At 40.2% G+C, this 23235-nt stretch overlaps 1 protein-coding gene and 1 non-coding gene across 2 annotated transcripts in view; one reads left to right on the plus strand and one right to left on the minus strand.

Moving 5' to 3' along the window:
• Window positions 1-22020, plus strand: part of IHO1 (interactor of HORMAD1 1) — a 33423-nt gene extending 11403 nt beyond the window's left edge. The window contains exons 5-8 of the mRNA XM_019416809.2: window positions 11684-11732; window positions 11923-12010; window positions 18719-18822; window positions 19285-22020. Of these exons, the coding sequence (XP_019272354.1) occupies window positions 11684-11732; window positions 11923-12010; window positions 18719-18822; window positions 19285-20424 (1381 nt within the window). The 3' untranslated portion in view covers window positions 20425-22020. The remainder of the gene's footprint in view (window positions 1-11683; window positions 11733-11922; window positions 12011-18718; window positions 18823-19284) is intronic.
• LOC128775737 (U6 spliceosomal RNA) lies at window positions 1251-1354 on the minus strand. Its single transcript, XR_008420717.1, has one exon. It is a non-coding gene; the product is annotated as a U6 spliceosomal RNA (small nuclear RNA).
• Window positions 22021-23235: the final 1215 nt, after the last annotated feature.

The raw sequence follows: 23235 nt of genomic DNA on the forward strand, positions 1-23235 counted from the left end.
AAGCCATCAAAATCCTTGAGGAGAAAACAGGCAAAATCTCTTTGACCTTGGCCGCAGCAGCTTCTTACTTAACACTTCTCCGGAAGCAAGGGAAACAAAAGCAAAAATGAACTACTGGGACCTCATCAAAATAAAAAGCTTCTGCACAGCAAAGGAAACAATCAGCAAAACTAAAAGGCAACCTACGGAATGGAAGAAGATATTTACAAATGATGTATCAGATAAAGGGTTAGTATCCAAAATCTATAAAGAACTTCTCAAATTCAACACCCAAAAAACAAATAATCCAGTGAAGAAATGGGCAAAAGACATGAATAGACACTTCTCCAAAGAAGACATCCTGATGGCCAACTGACACATGAAAAAATGCTCCACATCACTCATCATCAGGGAAATACAAATCAAAACCACAATGAGATACCACCTCACACCTGTCAGAATGGCTAACACTAACAACTCAGGCAACAACAGATGCTGGCAAGGATGTGGAGAAGGAGAATCTCTTTTGCACTGCTGATGAGAATGCAAACTGGTGCAGCTACTCTGGAAAACAGTATGGAGGTTCCTCAAAAAAATAAAACTAGAACTACTCTATGACCCAGCAATTGCACTACTAGGTATTTATCCAAGGGATACAGGTGTGCTGTTTCGAAGGGACACATGCACCCCCATGTTTATAGCAGCACTATCGACAATAGCCAAAATATGGAAAGAGCCCAAATATCCATCGATGGATGAATGGATAAAGAAGATGTACACACACACACACACACACACACACACACACACACACACAATAGAGTATTACTTGGCAATCAAAAAGAAGAAATCTTGCCATTTACAACTATGTGAATAGAACTGGAGGGTATTATGCTAAGTGAAATTAGTCAGAGAAAGATAAATATATGACTTCACTAATATGAGGACTTTAAGATACAAAACAGATGAACATAAGGGAAGGGAAACAAAAATAATACAAAAACAGGGAGGGGGACAAAGCATAAGAGACTCTTGAATATGGAGAACAAACAGAGGGTTACTGGAGGGGTTGTGGGAGGGGGGATGGCCTAAATGGGTAAGGGCCATTAAGGAATCTACTCCTGAAATCATTTTTGCACTATATGCTAACTAGCTAACTTGGATATAAATTTAAAAAATAAATTAAATTAAAAAAAAAAAGTTGTTTCAGGGTCAAGAATGTAGCACATGAATTTTTTTTCCTTTTTCTTTCTTTCTTTCTTTCTTTTTTTTTTAATATGGAATGCTTCACGAATTTGCCTGTCATCCTTGTTCAGGGACCATGCTAATCTCTGTATCATTTCAATTTTAGTATATGTACTGCTGAAGTGAGCACAGCACATGAATTCTTTAAAAAGCTGATGCAGGCTATTCAGGCTGATTTTCTCACTTTGAAATGTTGGTATTTTTTAAAAAGATTTTATTTTTAAGTAATCTCTATACCCAACATGGGGCTCTAACCCACAACCCTGAGATTGAGTCACATGCTCCACCAACTGAGCCAGCCAGGTGCCGCAACATGTTGGTATTTTTTAAGATAGACCCTAAATTTTACATACAGTCTTAACTTGTTAAGTTTTTTTTTTTTTTAATGTTTATTTATTTTTGAGAGAGAGAGAGAGACAGAGCAGGAGCAGGGGAGGGGAAGAAAGAGAGGGAGACACAGAATCTGAAGCAGGCTGCAGGCTCTGAGCTGTCAGTGCAGAGTCCCATGCAGAGCTCAAACCCACAAACTGTGAGATCATGACCTGAGCTGAAGTCAGATGCTTAACCGACTGAGCTACTCAGGCACCCCTTATTTGTTAGTTTTATATTTACTCATTTACCTTAGCAAATACATGAGATAAATTAGGGCTGCTATATTAATTTGTAAATAAATAAGTTGAAGTCACTGAGGATATTAACTTGTTCATTTTTGGGTACTAAGTTATCAGGGCAACATCTTTACATATCATGAAATCATAACTTTCAAGCACAGATATACTTTATTATTTCTGTGACAGTGAAGATGTATCACTTAGTGTCACCACTAGTATTTTTATGTTGAAAGAGCCAGAATTTCTTTAAAAGTTCTTTTGTTTTTAATTTTTAAACATTTTTTTTTGAGAGATAGCATGAGTGGGGGAGGGGCAGAGAGAGGGAGACAGAATCTGAAGCAGACTCTAGGCTCTGAGCTGTCAGCACAGAGCCCAACGCAGGGCTCAAACCCATGAACCCTGAGATCATGACCTAAGCCAAAGTCAGATGCTTAACAGACCAAGCCACCCAGGAGCCCCTCTTAAAGACTTCTTAGACTAAGTATCCTTTCTCTTGAATACCTATCTTCCTTTAGTGAGAAAAGCAAAATGCTCTATTTGGAGTGTTTGATTCTATTGGTAAATAAACATTTTCCAGACATTGAGAGACTTCTTTCCCCTAGGAATTCAGGCTCTAGGACCCTACCAGTTTCTCAGAGGCCCCTTTTGGCTATGGTAGGGTACTGCAGATGAGAAGCTATACTCACTTTCTTCTTCAAATAGATCAGTGTTAATTTTTTTCCCTGTGGGCATGGGATTATATCTTATTTGATTAAGATTTCTGCAACAGGGGCAGGCTGGCCAACTCATTTGGTAGAGCATGTGACCCTTCATCCTGGGGTTGTGAGTTTGAGCCCCATGTTGGGCCCAGAGATTTTTTTTTATTTATTACTTTTTTAAATGTTTATTTATTTTTGGAAAGAGAGAGAGAGAGAGAGAGAGAGAGAGAGAATCCAGGCTGGGGAGGGGCAGAGAGAGAGGGAGACACAGAATCTGAAGCAGGCTCCAGGTACTGAGCTGTCAGCACAGAGCCTGACATGGGGCTCAAACCCACGAACCGGGAGATCATGACCTGAGCTGAAGTCAGACACGTAACCAACTGAGACACCCAGGTTCCCCAACAGAGATTACTTTAAAAAAAAGATTTCTGCAGCTAAAAAAGGTTTTTTGAAATGTGAAGTTTATTTCGATATTTTCTTCCTTCCTTGCTCTCGCTCTCTCTCCCTATATCATTTCCTTTTTTTTTTTTTGTAGTGAAATGAGTTTCTGTTAACAATTATTTACAAGATAGCAAAAATATATATAACATTTATACAGAGAGAACAAATTATGAGGACTCTGAAGAATCTCCATGAAAAAAGTCAAGCTTAAGATATTGACTATTATGTAGGCAACAAAAATCATAATTTTAATAAATTCTGGCAAAAATAAAACCCAAGATTCTAGATTTTAGATTTTTTTTGTCAATAAGTGCTTGTCAGAAATGTGGTGAGAATGGGGTACCTGGCTGACTTAGTCAGTAGAACATGCAACTCTTGATCTCAAGGTCATGAGTTCAAACCCTATGTTGGGTGTGGAGCCTACTTAAAAAAACTGGTGAAAAGGATTGAGAAATTTTTAAATGAGAGAAAGAAAGCATACCGCTGTAAATATGGAAACAGGAAAGTGATAAGACATGGTGCAGGATTCAAACATAAGAGATGCTACAAACTTATATGACATGGATTTACATATTGTGTTTTGAAAATACATATTTTCCCAAACTTATAGAAAGGGCTTATGAGGGTAAGAAAGCTCAAAAGAAGCCTAAGCTTTCAGATTGCGTTTGTTACGACTCTTTTGGTGACAAATAAAAACTCACCTCAAACTACCTTTGACAAAACAGAGGATATATTAACTCTTTTAACCAATCTGGGAAGGACAGGAAATGAAATCAAATCAGAATCTCTTTTCTGTGCTTCTCTGTCCATCTATTCTTTGTTCTTTCCTGTTAAAGACCAGCTTCCTACCAACACAAAGAATGGGATTCTTTTTCCATAGTTTGAGTTTGAAAAATCCTAGTGGAGGCTTCTGGTAGGCTTGCTTAGGTCATAGGGGTGAAAGGAGGGAGGTGTGACTGGAAATCCTCACCAGAACCACTTTTTGGATGCATAAAGAATCAGTTCCCCATTAAAGGAGGACTCTAGGTACACCAGTGGATGGCCATTACCCGGATTATTGTTTTTTGCCTGTAATATTTGAGAAAACAGATTAGTCTCATAACTAATGAATCACCTAAGAATGACAAATAGATTATAAAAATAACCATGTTCTTTCAATAATTGTTGATTACCATAGTGAGATTCATTCATTCATTCATTAAATAAACACTGTGCTGGGCCCAGTACTACAAACTTGTCTTTGAAGTTCTTAGTCTGGTTAGGAAAACAGGCATTTGTTGGATAAATTATACAATTAGACCAGAGTTATTGTTTGTAAGCAATAGAAATAAGTTCATTTCAATGGAAAAGGAATTTTTTAAGAGAATATTTGAATGGGTTGTGGTTCTGGGTATGACAAAGTAAGCATACTCCATCCCATCTCTCCCACTGAATGCACCTAAAAGCCCTAAACACAGTTCATGTGGCTTTTGAGGACTATGAAAAGTAAATGGTAGCAGGTGGATTGGGGAAGGAAACCTGAATTCAAAGTATGAAAGTTCTGGCTTTGAGTTTCCTGGGGTTTTGTTTGTTTGTTTTTTAAATGTTTATTTATTTTACTTTGAGAGAGTATGTGTGTGTGAGCAGGGGAGGGGCAGAGAGAGAAAGGGAGAGAGAGAATCCCAAGTAGGCTTCACACTGTCAGTGTGGAGCCTGATGCGACACTTGATCCCATGAACCACGAGACCATGATCTGAGCAGAAATCAAGAGTCGGACACTCAACTGACTGAGCCACCCAAGCGCCTCTGTTTGTTTGTTGTTGTTGTTGTTTTAATTTTTTAACATTTATTTGAGAGGCAGAGAGAGAGAGAGACAGACAGACAGAGAGAGCAGGAGTGGGGGAAGGGCAGAGAGAAAGGGAGACACAGAATCCGAAGCAGGCTCCAGGCTCTGAGCTGTCAGCACAGAACCCTATGCAGGGCTTGAACTCACAAACCGTGAGATCATGACCTGAGCTGAAGTCAGATGCTCAACCCACTGAGCCACCCAGGTGCCCCTCTGTTTGTTTGTTTTTAAGCAAAATTTAAAATGCTTGCTCTACAACAATCACTGTTAAGAGAATGAAAAGATGAGCTGCTGTGCCAGTACAGATTCTGCTGCCCACTCCTGTCCAGTGTAGTAGCCAATGTCATCCTGTACACTTTTACCATTACCCTGGAGCTCTATCTTCCTTCTACTGGAGCCACAGCCACTAGAGAGAGAACTCACGGTCTTTTTCTCCTGACTCCTTGTTTGCAAGTTATATGTGAGAAAAGAACCTAGGCTATGAAAGCAAGTCCCTGGCACTTCAACCTCTAGAGGAAAAAAGAGGCTCTTCTCCCCAGGATCCCTAACCTGAGGAACTACTTAAACAGAAAATAGAGTCAGATACAAACCAGCCTAAAATGAAGACTCTGGACTTCCTACTCTAAATACAAAGTTGTAAATGGTGTAGTAGAGCCTGCATCCAAATGCTCTGAAGGCATGAGGATTGGCTCCCACCTCTGACTGGGAGAGTCAGGAAAGACTCTATCCAAAGGAGCACATCTAAGCTGAGTGGGAATTTTGGGCAGAGATCTTGCCATCTGTCAGATTCTCAAGCGTGATTTTTGAATCAGCTTACTCTGTGAACCACCATTAACAACGTTTTATATAACTCTGCTCTATTTTTATGTATTTAAAAAAATAAAAAATGGTATCATTTCCTACGGACTGTTTTTCAATCTGCTTTTTAAATTCAGTAATCTTTAACGATTATGTTTCTGTTTCATCTACAAAATCATTTCTAATGATTTCACTGTATTCTATCATATAGACCTTTCAAAGGTTATGTTTTAAATATTTAATACAGCATGAGAGAGTGCCAAGAATACATGATGGGGAAATATTAATCTTTTCAACAAATGGTGTTGGAAAAACTGGATCCATATGCAAAAGAATGAAAAAGGACTTTTATCCTATACCATGCATAAAAATCAACTCAAAATGGATTAAAGACTTAAACATAAGACTTGAAGTTGTAGAAATCCTAGAAGAAAAACATAGGTACAAAGCTTCTTGACATTAGCTTTCTGAATGATTTGTTGAATATGATACCAGAAGCACAATCATCAAAACCCAAAATAGACAAGTGGGATTACATCAAACTAAAACATTTCTATGCAGCAAAGGAAATAATCAGCAAAATGAAAAGGCGGCCTATGGAATGGTAGAAAATATTTGTAAACCATATATCTGATAAACTGTTAATAAATATATAAGGAACTCCTACAGTTCAATAGTGTAAAAACAAATAGCCCAGTTAAAAGATGGGCAAAGGAACTGAATATACACATATGTAAAGAAGACATACAATGGCCAACAGGTGTATGAAAAGGTGCTCAACATCACTAGTCACCAGGGAATTGCAAATCAAAACCACAATGAAATATCATCTTACATCAATCAGGATGAATATTTTTTTTTTAATTTTTTTTTTCAACGTTTTTTATTTATTTTTGGGACAGAGAGAGACAGAGCATGAACGGGGGAGGGGCAGAGAGAGAGGGAGACACAGAATCGGAAACAGGCTCCAGGCTCCGAGCCATCAGCCCAGAGCCTGACACGGGGCTCGAACTCACGGACCGCGAGATCGTGACCTGGCTGAAGTCGGAAGCTTAACCGACTGCGCCACCCAGGCGCCCCAATCAGGATGAATATTATAAAATTGTTTGTTTGTTTGTTTGTTTGTTTGTTTGTTTATAAGTGTTGGCAAGGATGTGGAGAAAAGGGAATCCTTATATATTGATGGTGGAGAAAAGGGAATCCTTATATATTGATGGTGGGAATGTAAATTGGTGCAACCCCATTTCTAAGTATATGTCCAAAGGAATTATACCAGTATCTCAAAGAGATATCTGCACTGCCATATTCATTGCAGCATTATTTACAATATGCAAGAGATGGGAGTAAACTAAATGTCAATCAGTGAATGAACAGATAAAGAAAAAGTGGTATATACATATAATGGAATAGTCTTCAGCCTTAAAAAAGAAAGAAGTTCTGTCACTTGTGACAATATGGATGAACCTGAAGGATGTTATGTTAAATAAGTCAGACACAGAAGGACAAATACAGTTGACCTTTGGACAACACAGGTGTGAACTGTGCAGATCTGCTTATATGCAAATTTTTATATTACAGTATTGTAAATATTTTTTCTTACGATTTTCTTAACATTTTCTTTTCTTTAGCTTACTTTATTGTAAGAATATAGTATTATTCAGTCAGTATGGCTCAGTCAGTTGAGTGTCTGACTTTGCTCAGGTCATAATCTCTCAGTTCGTGAGTTCGAGTCCCCCATGCAGTTTATGGGTTTGAGTCCCCATCGGGCTCACTGCTGTCACCGCAGAGCCCAGTTTGGATCCTCTGTCCCCCTCTGTCTCTGCCCCTCCCCCTTCAAGGTCTTTCTCTTAAAAATAATAAACATTTAAAAAATACAACTTGAACACTCACCATTCAGAACAAATGCTGACTGTAAGCAATTGATACAGCTATGTCTTCATGCGAGGTTGCTGTCAGCTCTGCATGTACTATAATTTACTTAAATACATTGTTATTGAACATCTCAATAAGCATATTTGATTCAATAAGCTTCGATCATTTTTTTAAATAAAGATCATTCAATTTGAATGGATTTTGAAACTGCATTAAAAACATTAGCTAGGTAAGCTCCTTGAAGGTAGGGAGTTGAGTTTCACTCCACATCACTAAAACTTATAACCAAAGACCTGTCATAAAAGAGGGCTCAATAAATAGTTGTTGAATAAATGAGTGGATTTTCAAAGCAAAATAATTCAACATAGGGCAGTAAAGAACTTCCTTCCATTCTTAAAAATAGGTTGTGTGTGTGTGCGTGCATGTGCATTTTAGCTCAGATGAACAGAATTTCCCAATTGACTTTTTCTATTTTTTTTTTAATTTTTTTTAACGTTTTTTATTTATTTTTGAGACAGAGAGAGACAGAGCATGAACGGGGGAGGAGCACAGAGAGAGGGAGACACAGAATCGGAAGCAGGCTCCAGGCTCTGAGCCATCAGCCAAGAGCCCGACGCGGGGCTCGAACTCACGGACCGCGAGATCGTGACCTGAGCTGAAGTCGGCCGCTTAACCGACTGAGCCACCCAGGCGCCCCCCCAATTGACTTTTTCTAGAGAGAAGATTAGGTCACAGTTGACTTCCATGAACTTATATATAATATTGGGGCAGATGGGAAATCTCTATTTTTGAGCATTATTTTTTATTTTATTTTGGTAAAGAATAATAATTGCTTCCAAATGAACAGTAGCTTTTAATGAAAGTTTCAATTATCAAGCACTCAATGTTTTTACTCTGTTTACTAAGCATCTTTTAAGGACTTTGGATAAATCAGAACTTGACATTTCAATTCAGACAAGGTGTAATCAAGGATTAAAAAACAGTTAAGGTAATGGGAGCTATCAGATATATATAAAACATTTCAATATAAAATTATATACAAACAGTATTTAATTTGTATAGTATAGTTTCATGTTGGGAACACTGGTTTCCAATTGTACTAATAAGGAGTGAGGTCGTTACATATTATATTTAATAGAGGCTTTCATGGGCAGCATTTTGGTAGCATTATTAGACTTTAGACATCTTTAAAATTTTATGTATTTTTTCAATCAAGTTATTACATGTACATAGTTTTTTAAAAATATAATTAGGATTATAATGAAAAACACCAGGCCTATCTTTATCCATTTCTTTTTTTTTTTTAAGTTTATTTATTTGTTTTGAGAGAGAGAGAAAGAGCAGGGAGCAGGGGAGAGGTAGAGAGAAAGGGAGAGAGAAAATCCCAATCAGGCTCCCCACTGAGAGTGCAGAGCCCAACATGGGGCTCAAACCCACGAACTTATGAGATCATGACCTGAGCCCAAATCAAGAGTCAGATGTGAGCCACCCAGGCACCCCTCTTTCTCCACTTCTAATTCCCTTTTCCTTTTTGCAACCAAATTGCAACCTTTTTAGCTATGACAGTACTTAACCTCCATATATCTTATGGCATATGTTAGATAACTTATATTATCATTTATTGATTTTTCAGCTTCAGAGAATGACTTGCTACCCTGGAATAAAAAGTTGCTTCTCTGCCTCCTCCATCATAAACTTCTCCTCTTCCATCATCCCGATATAGTTGTATGGACATTTTCAGTTAAATTAGTTTTCTTTTTTTAAAAAAAATTTGTTAATGTTTATTTATTTTTGAGACAGAGAGAGACAGAGTGTGAGCAGGGGAGGGGCAGAGAAAGAGGGAGACACAGAATCAGAAACAGGCTCTAGGCTCTGAGCTGTCAGCACAGAGCCCGATGCGGGGCTCTAACTCATAGACCGTGAGATCATGACCTGAGCTGAAGTTGGACGCCTAACCAACTGAGCCACCCGGGTGCCCCTCAGTTAAATCACTTCTCAATCTTTAAATCCTTATCTGGATAGCCTAGAAAAATTATATATATTATGATTATATTTTCCTAATGTTAAAAATTGTCTTGTTTTCTTTTTTGCTGAGTTTTCTATGTAGGAATCTGTCTTTCCCCAAATTCTACACAGAACTTTTAGTTAAAAAGCTCCTTGTTTGGGGTGCCTGGGTGGCTCAGTTGGTTAAGTGTCCAGCTTTGTCTCAGGTCATGATCTCATGGTCCGTGAGTTCGAGCCCCATGTCGGGCTGTGTGGAGCCTGCTTCAGATTCTGTGTCTCCTCTTTCTCTGCCCTTTCCCACTCATGCTCTGTCTCTGTCTCTCTCTCTCTCTCAAAAATAAATAAACATTAAAAAAAAATTTTTAATAAAAAATAAAATTAAATTTAAAAAGCTCTTTGTTTTATATTCAAACACATCAGAAATTCGTTCAGTGTCATTTTCTTCTCAGAGCCATTCTTCCTAATTCTTATCTGAACTTGCTCTGCAGTGCAGCTGTCATTCTGAATCTTCCCTTCACCATTGTCCTAGGCATTCCTACCTCTTCTCTCCAATGTTGGATTCTCTGTTACTTGGATCCTTTTCTTTCTTAGTTTACTCCTTGGATTTGGTGGAGCATATATTCCAGAAACTTCCTGACAACAGGTGCATGGCACCTAAGTAATTTTTTGAGACCTTGCATATCTGAAATTCTTTACTTTCCCCTCACACTTGATTGCAGATTAGAATTCTAGATTGGTTCATTATTTTTCTTCAAAATTTCTAAAGCATTGCTCCTATTGCCATATCACTTTATATGTTGCTTTTAAGAGATTTGATGCAGGGGGTGAGGGGGCCTGGGTGACTCAGTTGGTTAAGCGTCCAACTCTTGATTTCTGCTCAGGTCATGATCCTAGCATTGTGGCAAGGAGCCCTGTGTCGGACTTTGTGCTGGGCATGGAGCCTGCTTAGGATTCTCTTTCACTCTGTCTCTGCCCCTCTCCCCTGCTTTCATGCTCTCTCTCTCTCTCTCTCTCTCTCTCTCTCAGAAAAAAAAAAAAGATAAGTAAATAAAATAAAATGAAAATTTTATAGAACAATTAGACTGACTTTAAAAGGAAAATATTAGGGGCACCTGGCTGACTCAGTAGGTTGAGTATCCAAAAGACTTGGTACGAATAGTAGTTCTATTTGGATTTAAAAATTGATGTTTGTGTTTATATTGTGTAGATTAGAGAAACAAAATCTGTAAAATTTTTAATGATAATCCATGTATGAATCTTTTCAAAAGTGGGATATTCATTTGAGGAATAATTGTAATAGTTTCTTTTTCATTAGAAATTAATATTGCTCCCAGAATTGTCTCTACCCATTCTTACAGTCAAAATAATAGTCTTTAGACTAAGATATATCCAGGAATTTTGTACTACCAGAAAGAAATCACTATCTTCTGAAGCCATTGTTGCTATAAAAATAAAAGCTGGCCTGTTTTACTGTAGTAATTACTTGAGTTGCTAAAAAAAAAAATTAGCAAAAAAAAAATTTTTTTTAAGTTTTATGTATTTTGAGGGAGACAGAGACAGTGTGAGTAGGGGAGGGGTAGAGCACAGAACCCAATGTGGGTCTTGAATCCACGAAACTGAGATCATGACCTGAGCTAAAAACCAAGAGTTGGATGCTTAACCTACTGAGCCACCCAGGTGCCCCTAATATTTAACCTTTTTAAAGATACATATAGAGTAAATTTTATTTTCTTCTTCTTCTTTTTTTGGTATCTGGCAGGTTTAAATGTTCATTTATTTATTGAGAGAGAGAGAGAGAGAGAATGAGGGGGGAGGGGCAGAGAGAGAGGGAGAGAGAGAATCCCAAGTAGGCTCCATGATCAGCTCGGAGCCTGGCACCAGGCTTGATGTGGGACTTGATGTGGGACTCAGTCTCACAACCGAGAGATCATGACCTGATCCCATATCAGGATTCAGATGCTTAACCAAATGAGCAACCCAGGTGCCCCTAGAGTAGATTTTAAAAAGAAAAAAGTGGTTTGCTTTGGCAATGGTCATGAAAAGTCTATGTTCTAATTTTTTTGTAGCTGGACACTAAAGTTTTTCAGGGTTGAGTCTCCCAGCTCTAACTAAGCACTGTTTTACAGCCTGCCATGTTCATGGAATTGAATTCTGGTACATTTTCAGTACTTCACAAAGATTCATTTTCTTTTTTTTCTTGCTCATTCTAGTGAGACTCTATACAACTTCATTTCCCATATCAGAGAAAGCATTCACAAGGTAAGTATAGCTACATGTCAAGAAATTAGAACATTTTACATTTTAAGAAGTTTAATAATTACATTGCACTGACCTTAATTCAAATAGAATAGCAAGATTTTAACTCTTTTTTTAATCATTAAATGACAATACTCCAAGTTAGTAAAATAAGGCAACAGTCTGAATTTTTTATTAATTTCGGGTTTCTTAGTTGCAGGCATCTGTGGAAAAGTCTGAGGAACATCTCAGTTCAAGAAGTCAATCTATTTTAGATTGTTTGGAGACTGTGGCCAAGACATGTGAGTATCTCGTGTTTGAGGTTATCAGCAGAGGGCACTAGTGAGCAGAGAACTGAACTTTCTGACCCTAGCCAAGTTTCTGCCAGTGGTGAGGTTTCACAGTATTTCAGATGAGAGGATGGGTACATAAGGTTAGTCTTGAAGAGATGTGGAGCACACTGAACTGGATAGTAGGAACCCCTATGTATGGGGGTGTTCCTGGTCCTTAGATGCCCTCTGTGAACCACTAATCCTCCACCCAGTAACCCCACTGCCTCCGGGTAGTCTAGCTCTGCCAGATTTCTCATCCCACTGCCTGAAGTGGATCAGCAGCATCCCTGAGTCCCAAATGAATTGCTGGTTATGCTGTCTGTAAAGACATTGTTCCCTTAGGACTTAGAAATAAAGACTCTGCTCACTTTGGAGTTAGAAATACTCCAGTCACCGCCTCTTCTTCTTTCTGTCTTGGTTTCAGTGAGAGCTATTCCGTAGTGAATCACAGCATCTTTCTCCATTTCAGTTATAGTTAATGGTTTGTAAAGTCCCATGCTCTGCCAAGTAGTGATTTATGTTTACATAAAACCATGGCCCTGTCTCTTACTAAACAGAAGAGAGCCATAACACAGCTCTCCTTAGGTGGACACCTCTGTAGAACCAACAGCTTCTCAGCTAAATGGCAAGATGATGACTGCATCTGCACTTGTTTGCATTTCTCTGTGTGTTTATTTTTTATTTTAAACAAATTGAAGTCAACTTATTTAAATGCTTTGGGATGGATTGCTCATGATTTACAAAAATTAATGCCTTTGTATGGCTTAGAAATTAATCTCCATCTGTCTGCAAAAAAAGCACTGTACTGTCTGCTGGCTTCCAACCTGGGTATTCCCCACACAGGGCAACTGTGCATCTGTTTGGAAATCAGTTCTGGAAGCCTGGGACTATTATCCTCACAAGAAGTAACAAGACAAAGAGCAGAAGCAAATCAGGAATGCTTCCTTTGTGTAACATGATAGAATAACTCATTTGGAAGTGTCCAGGGAGAGTACTCTTCTCACTTTCTACATTTAAAACTAGGTGAAATGCAAAAGGAGGGTTGCAGCAAAAATGTGACATTCTTAGTCCAGTACGGGAAATGGAAGTGCTTAAGTCCTAATACAAGGTCAAGGCAGAGTGAGGACTAGAACTGGGTCTGGCTTATAGTAGGCATAGGGGTCCCAATCCTTCACCCCTGATGGTTCCTTTTTAGAGGGTAAGATTTAGGAGAAGGAGCCACATTGATAGGGAAAACAGTAACAGACAGTGTAGCATCATATTAATTAGAAAGCCAGATCATTCTTGAAAATGAGCACAAGTAGTCTGTCCAGAGTCATTCCCTTTCTTGGTAGGTAGTGATGAGGATCAGGAAGTTAGTCATTGAAAGAGGAACCAGACAAATCCTCTATCATCATCTGGTCTGGCCCAGTCCAGCTGATCTGAAGCCCTGAATTTGCCAGTCAATACATTCTGCAGCCCTCAGTATGCACTGACTGTGGCTTGTAAGGGAAAGGGAAAGAGAAAAGATGTTGTGTGAAAGTACTCTCTTGTGCTATTATGTAATTGGCGCCTTCACAGAATGAGGTCATGAAATCTTTCCCTAGTCACAGTCTGCCTGTTCAACCAGAAGGATCACTCAAAGGCATCTAATCTAACTCCTCTTGTTCTTTAGCTGAGGACCAAGAACGAGAGTAACAGAATGAATTGCCAAGGCCATTCACATCCTACTTTAGTTTAGGTTTAGTTAGCCTTAGTAGAGAGCAGTACAATCTAATAGGTATCGGTTCTATTGAAAAATACGATCATTAGGAAAATAAAAATGAGGGGCTGTACTGAAAATCAGAAAATGTCTCTTTTGGAAAATAGATAACTATACATAAAAATAAATTCCATATGAATCAATATATTAAGTGTAATTATTAAGTCATAAAAAGAGCTATAAGAGGAGCTCCTGGGTGGCTCAGTTGGTCGAGTGTCCAACTCTTGTTTTCGGCTCAGGTCATGATCCCAGGGCTGTGGGATAGACACCTGTGTCAGCCTCTGCTGAGCATGGAGCCTGCTTACGGTTCTCTCTCCCTCTGCCCTTCTCCCCACCTCAAGCACATGCACGCTCTTTCTCTCTCAAATTAAAGAAAAAAAAAACTATAAGAAAGCATGGGCAACATTTTTATAATTTTGGAGTGCAGCAGTGTCTTCTTAAGCAAAGCACATATAATCATTAAGAAGAATGAGGTCTATCTTTGTGAACTATGTTGAAATGGAAATATCTATTCATTGTTAAATAATAGCAGTAAGGTACTGCTCGTGTGTACATAGTTTACTCCAGGACACATCTTGTGGAGGAGTGTGACAAGTCAGTGAAAATTGGGAAGGGTATCCCCCCTAAAAATGAGAGACTGAGGAATCTCTTCTTATAGATGGAGGCTCCCAGACTTTTCATCAGGCTTTCACTGGCACAGCAGGGAAAGCAAAACTACGGGGTGTGTAAAAGGAAAACTACTGGCCATCACTGCAAAAGCATCAGAATCTCATCTGATGTCAGTAGAGCCCTTGTCAGAACACTAAAATAGAAATGAATAAAAAAGTCATTTTCTAAGAAAACAGTTATTGTCCAGAATATGGAACTGGATTTTAAATGGCATTGTTATAAAAAGCTAAAAATATCTGATGTTTACAGCCAAAGCAGAAATGAAATGAGTCCCCTTCTAAAGAACCACTCATACACACACATATACACACACAAACACAATCTGTAATCTATATATGGATATACACATGTATCAATGTATCCATGCAAAATCCCAGAAAGTGCTCATAATGTTAAAATCTAGGAAGTGGAACCGAGGTCTGCATGGAAGAGAATGGGTCATTTTTCATTGTATGCCTTTTTATACTGTTACAGGTTTGAGGTTTTTTTTTTAATGTTTACTTTTAGAGAGAGAGAGAGAGAGAGAGAGTATGAGCAAGGGAGGGGCAGAGAGAGAGAGGGGGACAGAGGATCCAAAACGGGCTCTTTGATGATAGTGGAGAGCCTGATGCGGGTTCAAACTCAGGAACCATGAGATCGTGACCTAAGTTGAAGTCGGATGCTTAACCAACTGAGCCACTCAGGGACCACTAAGTTATTTTCCTAAACAAATTTTTTTAATGTTTATTTTGAGAGAGAGTGTGTGTGTGAGCAAGTGGGCGGGGGGGGGGGGCAGAGAGAGAGAGAGGGAGAGAGAGAATTCTAAGCAGGCTCCATGCTGTCAGCAGGGAGCCCAACGTGGAACTTGATCCCACAAACTATGAGATCATGACCTAAGCCAAAACTGAGAGTCAGGTGCTTTAAAAATAAATAAATAGTCAAGTGCCACCCAGGTGCCCCTTAAATAAACTTTAAAAAAAAAAAAGCAATTTTTTTTTTAAAGTTTATTTATTTTGAGAGAGCGAGGGAGTAGGGAAGGAACAAAGAGAGAGGGAGAGAGAAAATCCCAAGTAGGCTCCACACTGTCCACACAGAACCCGATGCAGGGCTCAAATTCACGAACCCTGAGATCATGACCTGAGCTGAAATCAAGAGTTGGATGTTTAACTGACTGAGCAACCCAGGCGCCCCAAATTAACTTTGTAAAAGAAAAAATATATATACATATATAGACTTTGGAAGTAATGAACTCAATACAAAAAATCCTGTGAAAGAGAGGATCCCAAACATAGGTTTCTTAGGGGACAAGGAAAGAACGGGACCACAGATAGATGCTTTCTGAGTACTGAATCTAGAATTGAACACTTTGCTGGCCTTCCTCGTTCTCTGCTTTTGTGGTTGGTGATGTTTACTGTTGCTAGGAAACATTGCTATTTAGGAATTTATCTAGGATAGGATAATTACATTTGCTTCCTACTACAAATATCTGCAAGGATGTCTGAAAGAATATTTGACTGATTGAGTTTAGGAACAGGAATCCAGTACTTGAAACATAAGTAAACAGCCTTTTTCTAATTGGTTGACATACGGAATTTAACTTTGTATTGAGAAATAGTAGAACATTTGCTTTCTAAAAAATTCTTACTTTTTTTCTTGTGGTAAAGTACACATAAAATTTACCATTTCTTACTGTTACTTTGCAAGACTACACTGGCTTGTCTATTTCTGTCATAACAGGCTCTTTCTTGCCTCAGAACTTTGCACTTGCTGTTTTCTCTGTCTGAACAACCTTCCCCTAATCTTTGCAGGACTAGCTCCATTTAATCCTTCTGGTTTCACCTTAAATATCCCCATCTCTGATGATCTTATCTGAAGTAGATGCCCCCCTCTTATTTTTATTGTAATCTCCATCATAGCATTTATTACAGTTTTTCACTTATTTATGTTCATGTTTATTTGTTTATTGTCATTTTTTCCTTTTCAAAATTGCAGAATTCATGTATGGAGTAGGTAGTTTTGTTCAAGACTGTTTCCATGTTCCTAGCACAGTATCTGATAATAAGTTTCAGATAAAACTGTAAATCTCCAATTAATGTGTTCAAACACATCAGGAATTGTTTCATTTTCTCATTAGAGACATCCTGGCTGGAGCTCAGTCTTCTAGCTCTAGACTGGGCAGATTACTCCTGAGGTCCCAGTCTTAGGGCTTCTCTTCACCATCATTTTGAGGATCAAATTATTTTTTCATCCCCAGTCTTGGATCCCTTTGTTTCCTGGACTTTGGCTTACATTTGTATTTGGTGATACACATCTTCTAGTAGCTTTCTGAGAAAGTATATGGGAGATAACTTTTTTTATACATTGCATGTTTGAAAATGTCTTCTATCTCCACATGGGTCTAGAATCCTAAGTGAGAAATTCTTTGCCGTTAAAATCTCTAAGGCATGGCTCCATTGTCTTCTAGTTTTAGTTTTGTTATTGAGATGTTTGATGCTATTCTTCTTCTTGATTCTTTATGTTATCTGGGTACCCCCCACACACACTATCCTTTAATGGACATTTCTTGAGCCTCATGTTTTCCCTTGATATGCTATTAAAAAATTTTTTTTAAATGTTTATTTTTGAGAGAGAGAGGAAGTGAACACATGCCTGGGTGGCTCAGTTGGTTAAGTGTCCAACTTTGGCTCAAGTTATGATCTCATGGTTTGTGGGTTTGAGCCCTGCATCAGGCTCTCTGCTGTCAGTGCAGAGCCCGCTTTGGATCCTCTCTCTCTGTCTCTGCCCTTCCCCTGCTCATACGTGCTCTCTCTCTCAAAAATAAATAAGCATTTTTTAAAAATCTGAAATGTAAGACTCCTTTTAAGAAGGTAATTATGTTTTATTTTAAAGAGAAACTCTTAAGTAAATCACTTAAACTTTATGAGATACCATGTGGTAAATTCCTGCCTTTGGCTGATAAGAGAAGACAAAAGACAGAATAATTAAAACATGGGGAACTAAAAAAGCACCTATCAGAGTGAGGGAAGTTTTCAAGTAAGATCTAATTTGAGTTTATTATCCTGTCTTTTCAAGCACCAGATGTTACTTTGGTTTTCCTTCCATTTATTGTGAAGAGTTAAGTACTCTCTTGTTACCAAATTGTTTTTCACCCGTCTAAAATAAAAACATTTTGTCAAGAATCTTGAAACACTCTTTATATATATAAGAAGATAAAAGGAATATCTGGTGTATTATTCCAGATTATTTGTAAATTATACTTGCTATGCATTTAAGATGTATGTGAACTTACAATAGTTTATAGCATATAGTAGATACTCATCAAGTATTTGTTGAATAAATTTAAGAGCATCTTCACATGAGCTGCCATTTAGAAGAGGATGACAATAATTGATTGCAACACAATGTGTTATTAAGACTGTGTGTGTATGTGTATGTTTCAAATCTCTCTATGCCAGAGAGAGGAATCAGTATCAGTCCTGAGTGGTTAGCACTCAGGTCACCAAGTTCATTACAGCCCAAGTGAAAAGAGGGGATACATAAGTGGAGGGTGATAAGTGATGGTAGAGCACACACATGGTGCCAGCAGCAGAGAGAAGGAGCCCCCAAGCCAGCCAGGAAATGCTATTTTTCAAGGAGGGAACTCCTGAGAGAAGGAAGAATGGGAATGAGTTGCACTGAGGTGGTGGCTGAAGGGAATGGGTAAAGTTGACCTGGGTAGAAGCAAGGATAGATTCCAAGCCAAGGGAATGGCATGCACAAGGCCAGTGGCGAGAGGGAGATTGCTTAGGAAACAGAGCTCAGAGATGTGGAGGTGGATAGGGAAGGTAAGAGGAAGTGAGCTTGGGTCTTGATGGCCAATTTAAAGATTTGGACTTCATCCAGTGGCCAGTGTGGTGCCATTGAAAGTTTCAGCAAGGGTTTCAGAGGATGCATGATCATATCTACATTCTTGAGAGAATACTCTGATGATGGGACCAAGAAGGTGGGCCAAGGAGGAGGTTGGTGCCATCATCTAGTCAGCAGGTTTCAGGGTCCCCAGGAGGTGCTGAGATTGAGTCTGCCTTGGCCAGGATGTTCTCAGGGAGGGAGGGAAGAAGAGACAGTGGAGGAACTGCCCTACTCTGCTTTCTCTCCTCACCAAGGCTGATCTGGGTAGAGTTCTGGGCACTAGCAGAGCAGGCTCAGGTGCCCCATGCCAGATTCTAGCTCCTCCCTCTCCACTCTGTGGTCCGGGAAGGGTGAGGCATGCCATAGTCTTGGTGAGGTAATTGTCATTTTTCTGTATTTAGTGCAAGAGACTGTGCAGGCCCAGAGTGATCTGCTGTTGGGAACTGTGCATGACAAAGGCAACATGGAGCAGGTTATCCTCGAGACACGGAAGAGATTTGAAGCTGTAAGTGTGGATCCCAACCTCTTTCCTCAAGTATGTTGTTTTTTAAAAAAACTTTTAATTATTTTTTGATGAACCTGTTTTATTTTTTATTTTTTTAAATTTACATCCAAATTAGCATATAGGGCAACAATGATTTCAGACCTCAAGTATGTTTTTGGCTTTGTCACTAAGTCCCAGAGAGACACCTTTAAAGTTACAATTTTTTTCAGCCAAGAACAGAAGCCAGACGGGACTTCTTGTAATGGACCAAGGTAGAGGCCAACTTCCTCCTCAAAGGTTCTCCAGCATGATGTGGGGCCCAGGGGCCCTACTCCAGAGTGTTACCATGCTTCCTCTGTAAAGCACCCAGCAAAAGACAAGCTGTGGTTCTGCCAACACATCCTTTTGTTGGTTTGCACATTTCACTGTGCATTCGGAGTTGCAGTGTCCATAACTCTTTTCTTTCTCGCTGTCTTTCCCTAGAGACAAGCAGAATTTATAGAAATGAAGTCCGACCTGAAACACCTTGAAGTTTTAGTTGCCCAGCAGAGTAAGGACTTCCAGCAGCTGTGTGAGCAGCTAGGCCAGCTGAATGTGGCCAGCGTCCTAGCAGAGCTGAAGAGATTGATTTCAGTCCCCCAGGTACCTGGGCATGTGAAAGACAGCACTTCCCAGACCTCACTACCTCTGGCCCAGAGCCTCAGTTTCACCAGGCAGGACAGATATGCCTCTGAGGAACCAGATATGGGGCAGACTCAGGCCATCCCTGCTGTCTGGAATCTTAGTATGGGCTCCCTGCAGCCTGGGGAGTTTGCTATCTATACTGAGGGAGCAAAAAGTGATGCTCTCCAAGGAGAGGCTGTGCTGATGGCCGCTGGAACCGGCAAAAGAAGCAGGCGAGTAAAGGACAAGGCAGTGCAGACCAACTGCCAGAATTGGACTCTTAATAAAACCAGCCCTGAGAATCATGGCTCTGGTTCCCCAGGCCACAAAGTTCCTTGTGACTGGAGCTGGGTTTCCCAAGGAGCCTCAAGGTTTATACCCCTGGACTTTGAATCCAGCATTAAGAACACTTGCCAAAAATGTCAAGCTGAAGGTGTGCTTTCGTGTGCCCCTTGTGAACAAAGGCTGGTGACTGCACAGAAAGGCAGAACTATGGAAAGAGGGGGGAAAGGCAAGAAGCAGCAGCCCAGGAAAGCCCGCAGAAGCAGGCTCCTAACCAGGAAGCAAGAACAAACCCCTAGCAAAACCTGTGCTTTCAATTCTAAGTATCCTCAGCTTCCAGTTTCTGGCCCACAAAGGCTCCCCCTGGAGCAGCAGGAACCCTTTGCTCAGTCCCTGCATCTGTGGGGCTCCAGGACTCCCACAAAACCAGTCATCCCTGTTCTGAGAGCAACAGTCATGCCCAGTAAGACAGTGAGGGCAGCACAGGAGAACATCTTGCAGCTCAGTGGGCATTCTTCCAAAGACAACAGCCTGCTTTCTAAAAGTTCCCTGGGGGACCACCAGATGAGCTGGTTCAGTGACCTCAACCTTGGAAGTTCAGAGTCTCCTCTGTGCAAGGATCCAGGGAAGAATATGCTCTATGATCTGGGTTTTGACAGCAGTGATGATGGCTTTTGACCAGCCCATAATCTGACTTCAGCTGATAGTTTATTGGTCTCAGCTGGAAAGACAAATTCTAGAACACTGGGGCTGGCTAACAGCAGAAAGTCCCTGAAGCCTGATTGGAGCCCTCAGGCTCAGAGGGCCTGCTGGGGGGGGTGGGGGGGGGTGGTCAGTGTAGGACAGTTGCAGGGCGGGGGAGTAGCTCTGGTGTTCTGGGTACCAGGTGCTGCCCATGACAAGCATAAGGGATAATTGCATCCTTATTTATTGGAGTGAAGCACGTGGAGAAATTATTGGAGTGAAGCACAGTGATGAGCTGGAGCAGCAGCCTGGGTGTAGGGCATCAGGAGGAGGGTGCTGATTTTGGTGAAAGGAGGACTGGCCTCCACGTGGAATACTGAGTGGCAGAAGGGCTCTCACAGAACTGTTGCTGTGGCAGCAAGACTCCCAAACATTTTTGGTCTTCACGGTATTTCCTACACCTGACCAATACCTATCCAGGCCTTGGGATTTTTTAAATTATTTTTATCCGGTTTTACTGTCAGAGCACTTGCATGTTTTGACCAGTGGACATATTACAGGACACACTGTCTTCTTGTGAACAGAGAAACAGAGAATGTTAAGCTGCCAATGAAAAGAGGTGACAGGCACCCAATAAATTCCCAGAGCACCACTGTATACAAGCCACACAATCCCATTTTTCTTCCTGGCTGTTTTCCCTATGCTGTTTGCAACCACCCTTCAAGCTAATGAGAGCATCTAAGGGCCCCGTATTATTTCCAGAGAGCAATAGGCTTATGTGAGACTTTGGCTGTCTATTCATATCTTGCAGAAGTTTTGAATTTTTGTTATACATATATGTATATTTGTTTTATAACAAAAAATAAAAATTTTTTAAAGCATATTTTTTTCATTATGTTTATTGAACTGATCTCCCAACAACTTAAGAAAATCAAATAGGGTGCCTGGGTGGCCCAATCGGTTGAGCTTCTGACTTTGGCTCAGGTCATGATCTCACAGTTCATAAGTTTGAGCCCCACATCAGGCTCTCTGCTGTCAGTACTGAGCACAGATCCAGCTTCAGATCCTCTGTTCCCCAATTCCCCTTTCTGCCCCTCCCTGACTCGTTCTCTCTCACCCTCTCTTTCTCTCTCAAAAATGAATATTTTTTAGAAAGAAAATAAAATGGATAAGACATATACCATCTTTTTATTCCATAGACTTCGCCCAAATGATTTTGAATAAACACCACCCTACTCAGACTAGTTTCCTTTTTCTTTTTCTTTATTGTTTGAAAGTAAAAATCCTCACTGGATGGATTGGCTTCCAGAATTTGCCCATTTTCAAAGCAATGCAGTAAATGACACTGGGACCTCTGAGTGGACCATTATAGAAAGCAGTGGTTCTTGATTTTTATTTTCATTCTTTATTTTCAAGGGAATGTATCCCACAAAAGTTTGAGTTTAATTTGCCCGCAACACCTTTGGCAACCTAAGCTGCTCTTATTCCCGTTTCCAGACCAAGGGCCTCCTATGACCTGTGGCTGGGATCCTCAGGCAATGACAGCAGCCCTTTCCAAGGCCCAGGAAGTACAGACTTGGATGGACTCTGCCTATGACTGCCCTGGCCTTTTCTCCCCCGTGAGCCTCGCTGCATGCCTGTTCACCCTGCCCTCTGCCAGTCTCTACTGCCTTCCATACTAGTTTTCTCTGCTTATACATGGGAAGAAAGGGCCCAGCCATGCAATGGGCTCCTTCCAACCCGTCTCAAACTGACTACAGGTGGCTGTTGAGCGGTTAGCATGAGGCTTGTAGACCAGAGGGGTTTGTATCTGGAAATCTTTTATTACTCTAAGCTGAAAAGTTTGGTCATTTTAACTCAAAAGTTGAGATCCTGTTAAGAGAATTCCATTAATGTTTATGACTATGGCCTTCTCATTGAAGGGTCTGTCCAATTTTGAAATGCCAAAGCAGGGGGCGCCTGGGTGGCTCAGTCAGTTAAGCGGCTTTGGCTCAGGTCATGATCTCACAGCTTGTGAGTTCAAGCCCCGCATCGGGCTCTGTGCTGTCAGCACAGAGCCTGGAGCCTGCTTTGGATTCTGTGTCTCCCTCCCTCTCTCTGCCCCTCCCCCGCTCACACTCTGTCTCTCTCTCTCTCTCAAAAAATAAATAAATATTAAAAAAAAAAAAAAGAAAGAAAGAAATGCCAAAGCAGGACCCTCTGTTCTTTTGATTCTGCTGTGAGTTATGAAATCCTGTATTTCTTCAGAAGTATTTCATTTTGTGTTATAAAGTCAAAGATCAGAGTGACTCAGTGTTCCATGAGCTGGGTGTTTTTGTAGAATGAGCAGTAAATTTATCTCCCAACAAGGCTGGGTTAATTAAAATTACACTGCCTGTCTCTGGTAATCATCAGGAAAGGATATTCTGTTTCTTATTTTATTCCTAAGGCTTTTTTTTTTTTTTTTTTTTTTTTAACTACTGTGTTCCTGCCAGAATTGTTGAGCGTGACATAGCCCAGGCACATCCCCAGAGCACACGATGTTTTGCTCTTTGGATGCTGATAGAGATGTGGCTACACAGGGGCAGCTGTAGTGGGAGGTCTATGGTCCTAGGGCCCAGATAGCCAGCCACCTAGGGGCTCCTCCCGCTGATAATCACTCCAGCTACATCTGAGGATGGAAATAAAGCCAACCACAGCACCTAATTGTCTTGACATTCAAGTATCAATAAATAAATAAATTTTCAGAGAGAGAACAGCAGGCGGAGGACAAAGAGAAGGAGATGAAATCCCAAGCAGGCTCCAAGCCATCAGCACAGAGCCCAA

This window comes from Panthera pardus, unplaced genomic scaffold, assembly GCF_024362965.1.
Source record: "Panthera pardus isolate Hobbes unplaced genomic scaffold, ASM2436296v1 HiC_scaffold_8, whole genome shotgun sequence".
Taxonomy (NCBI): Eukaryota; Metazoa; Chordata; class Mammalia; order Carnivora; family Felidae; genus Panthera; species Panthera pardus.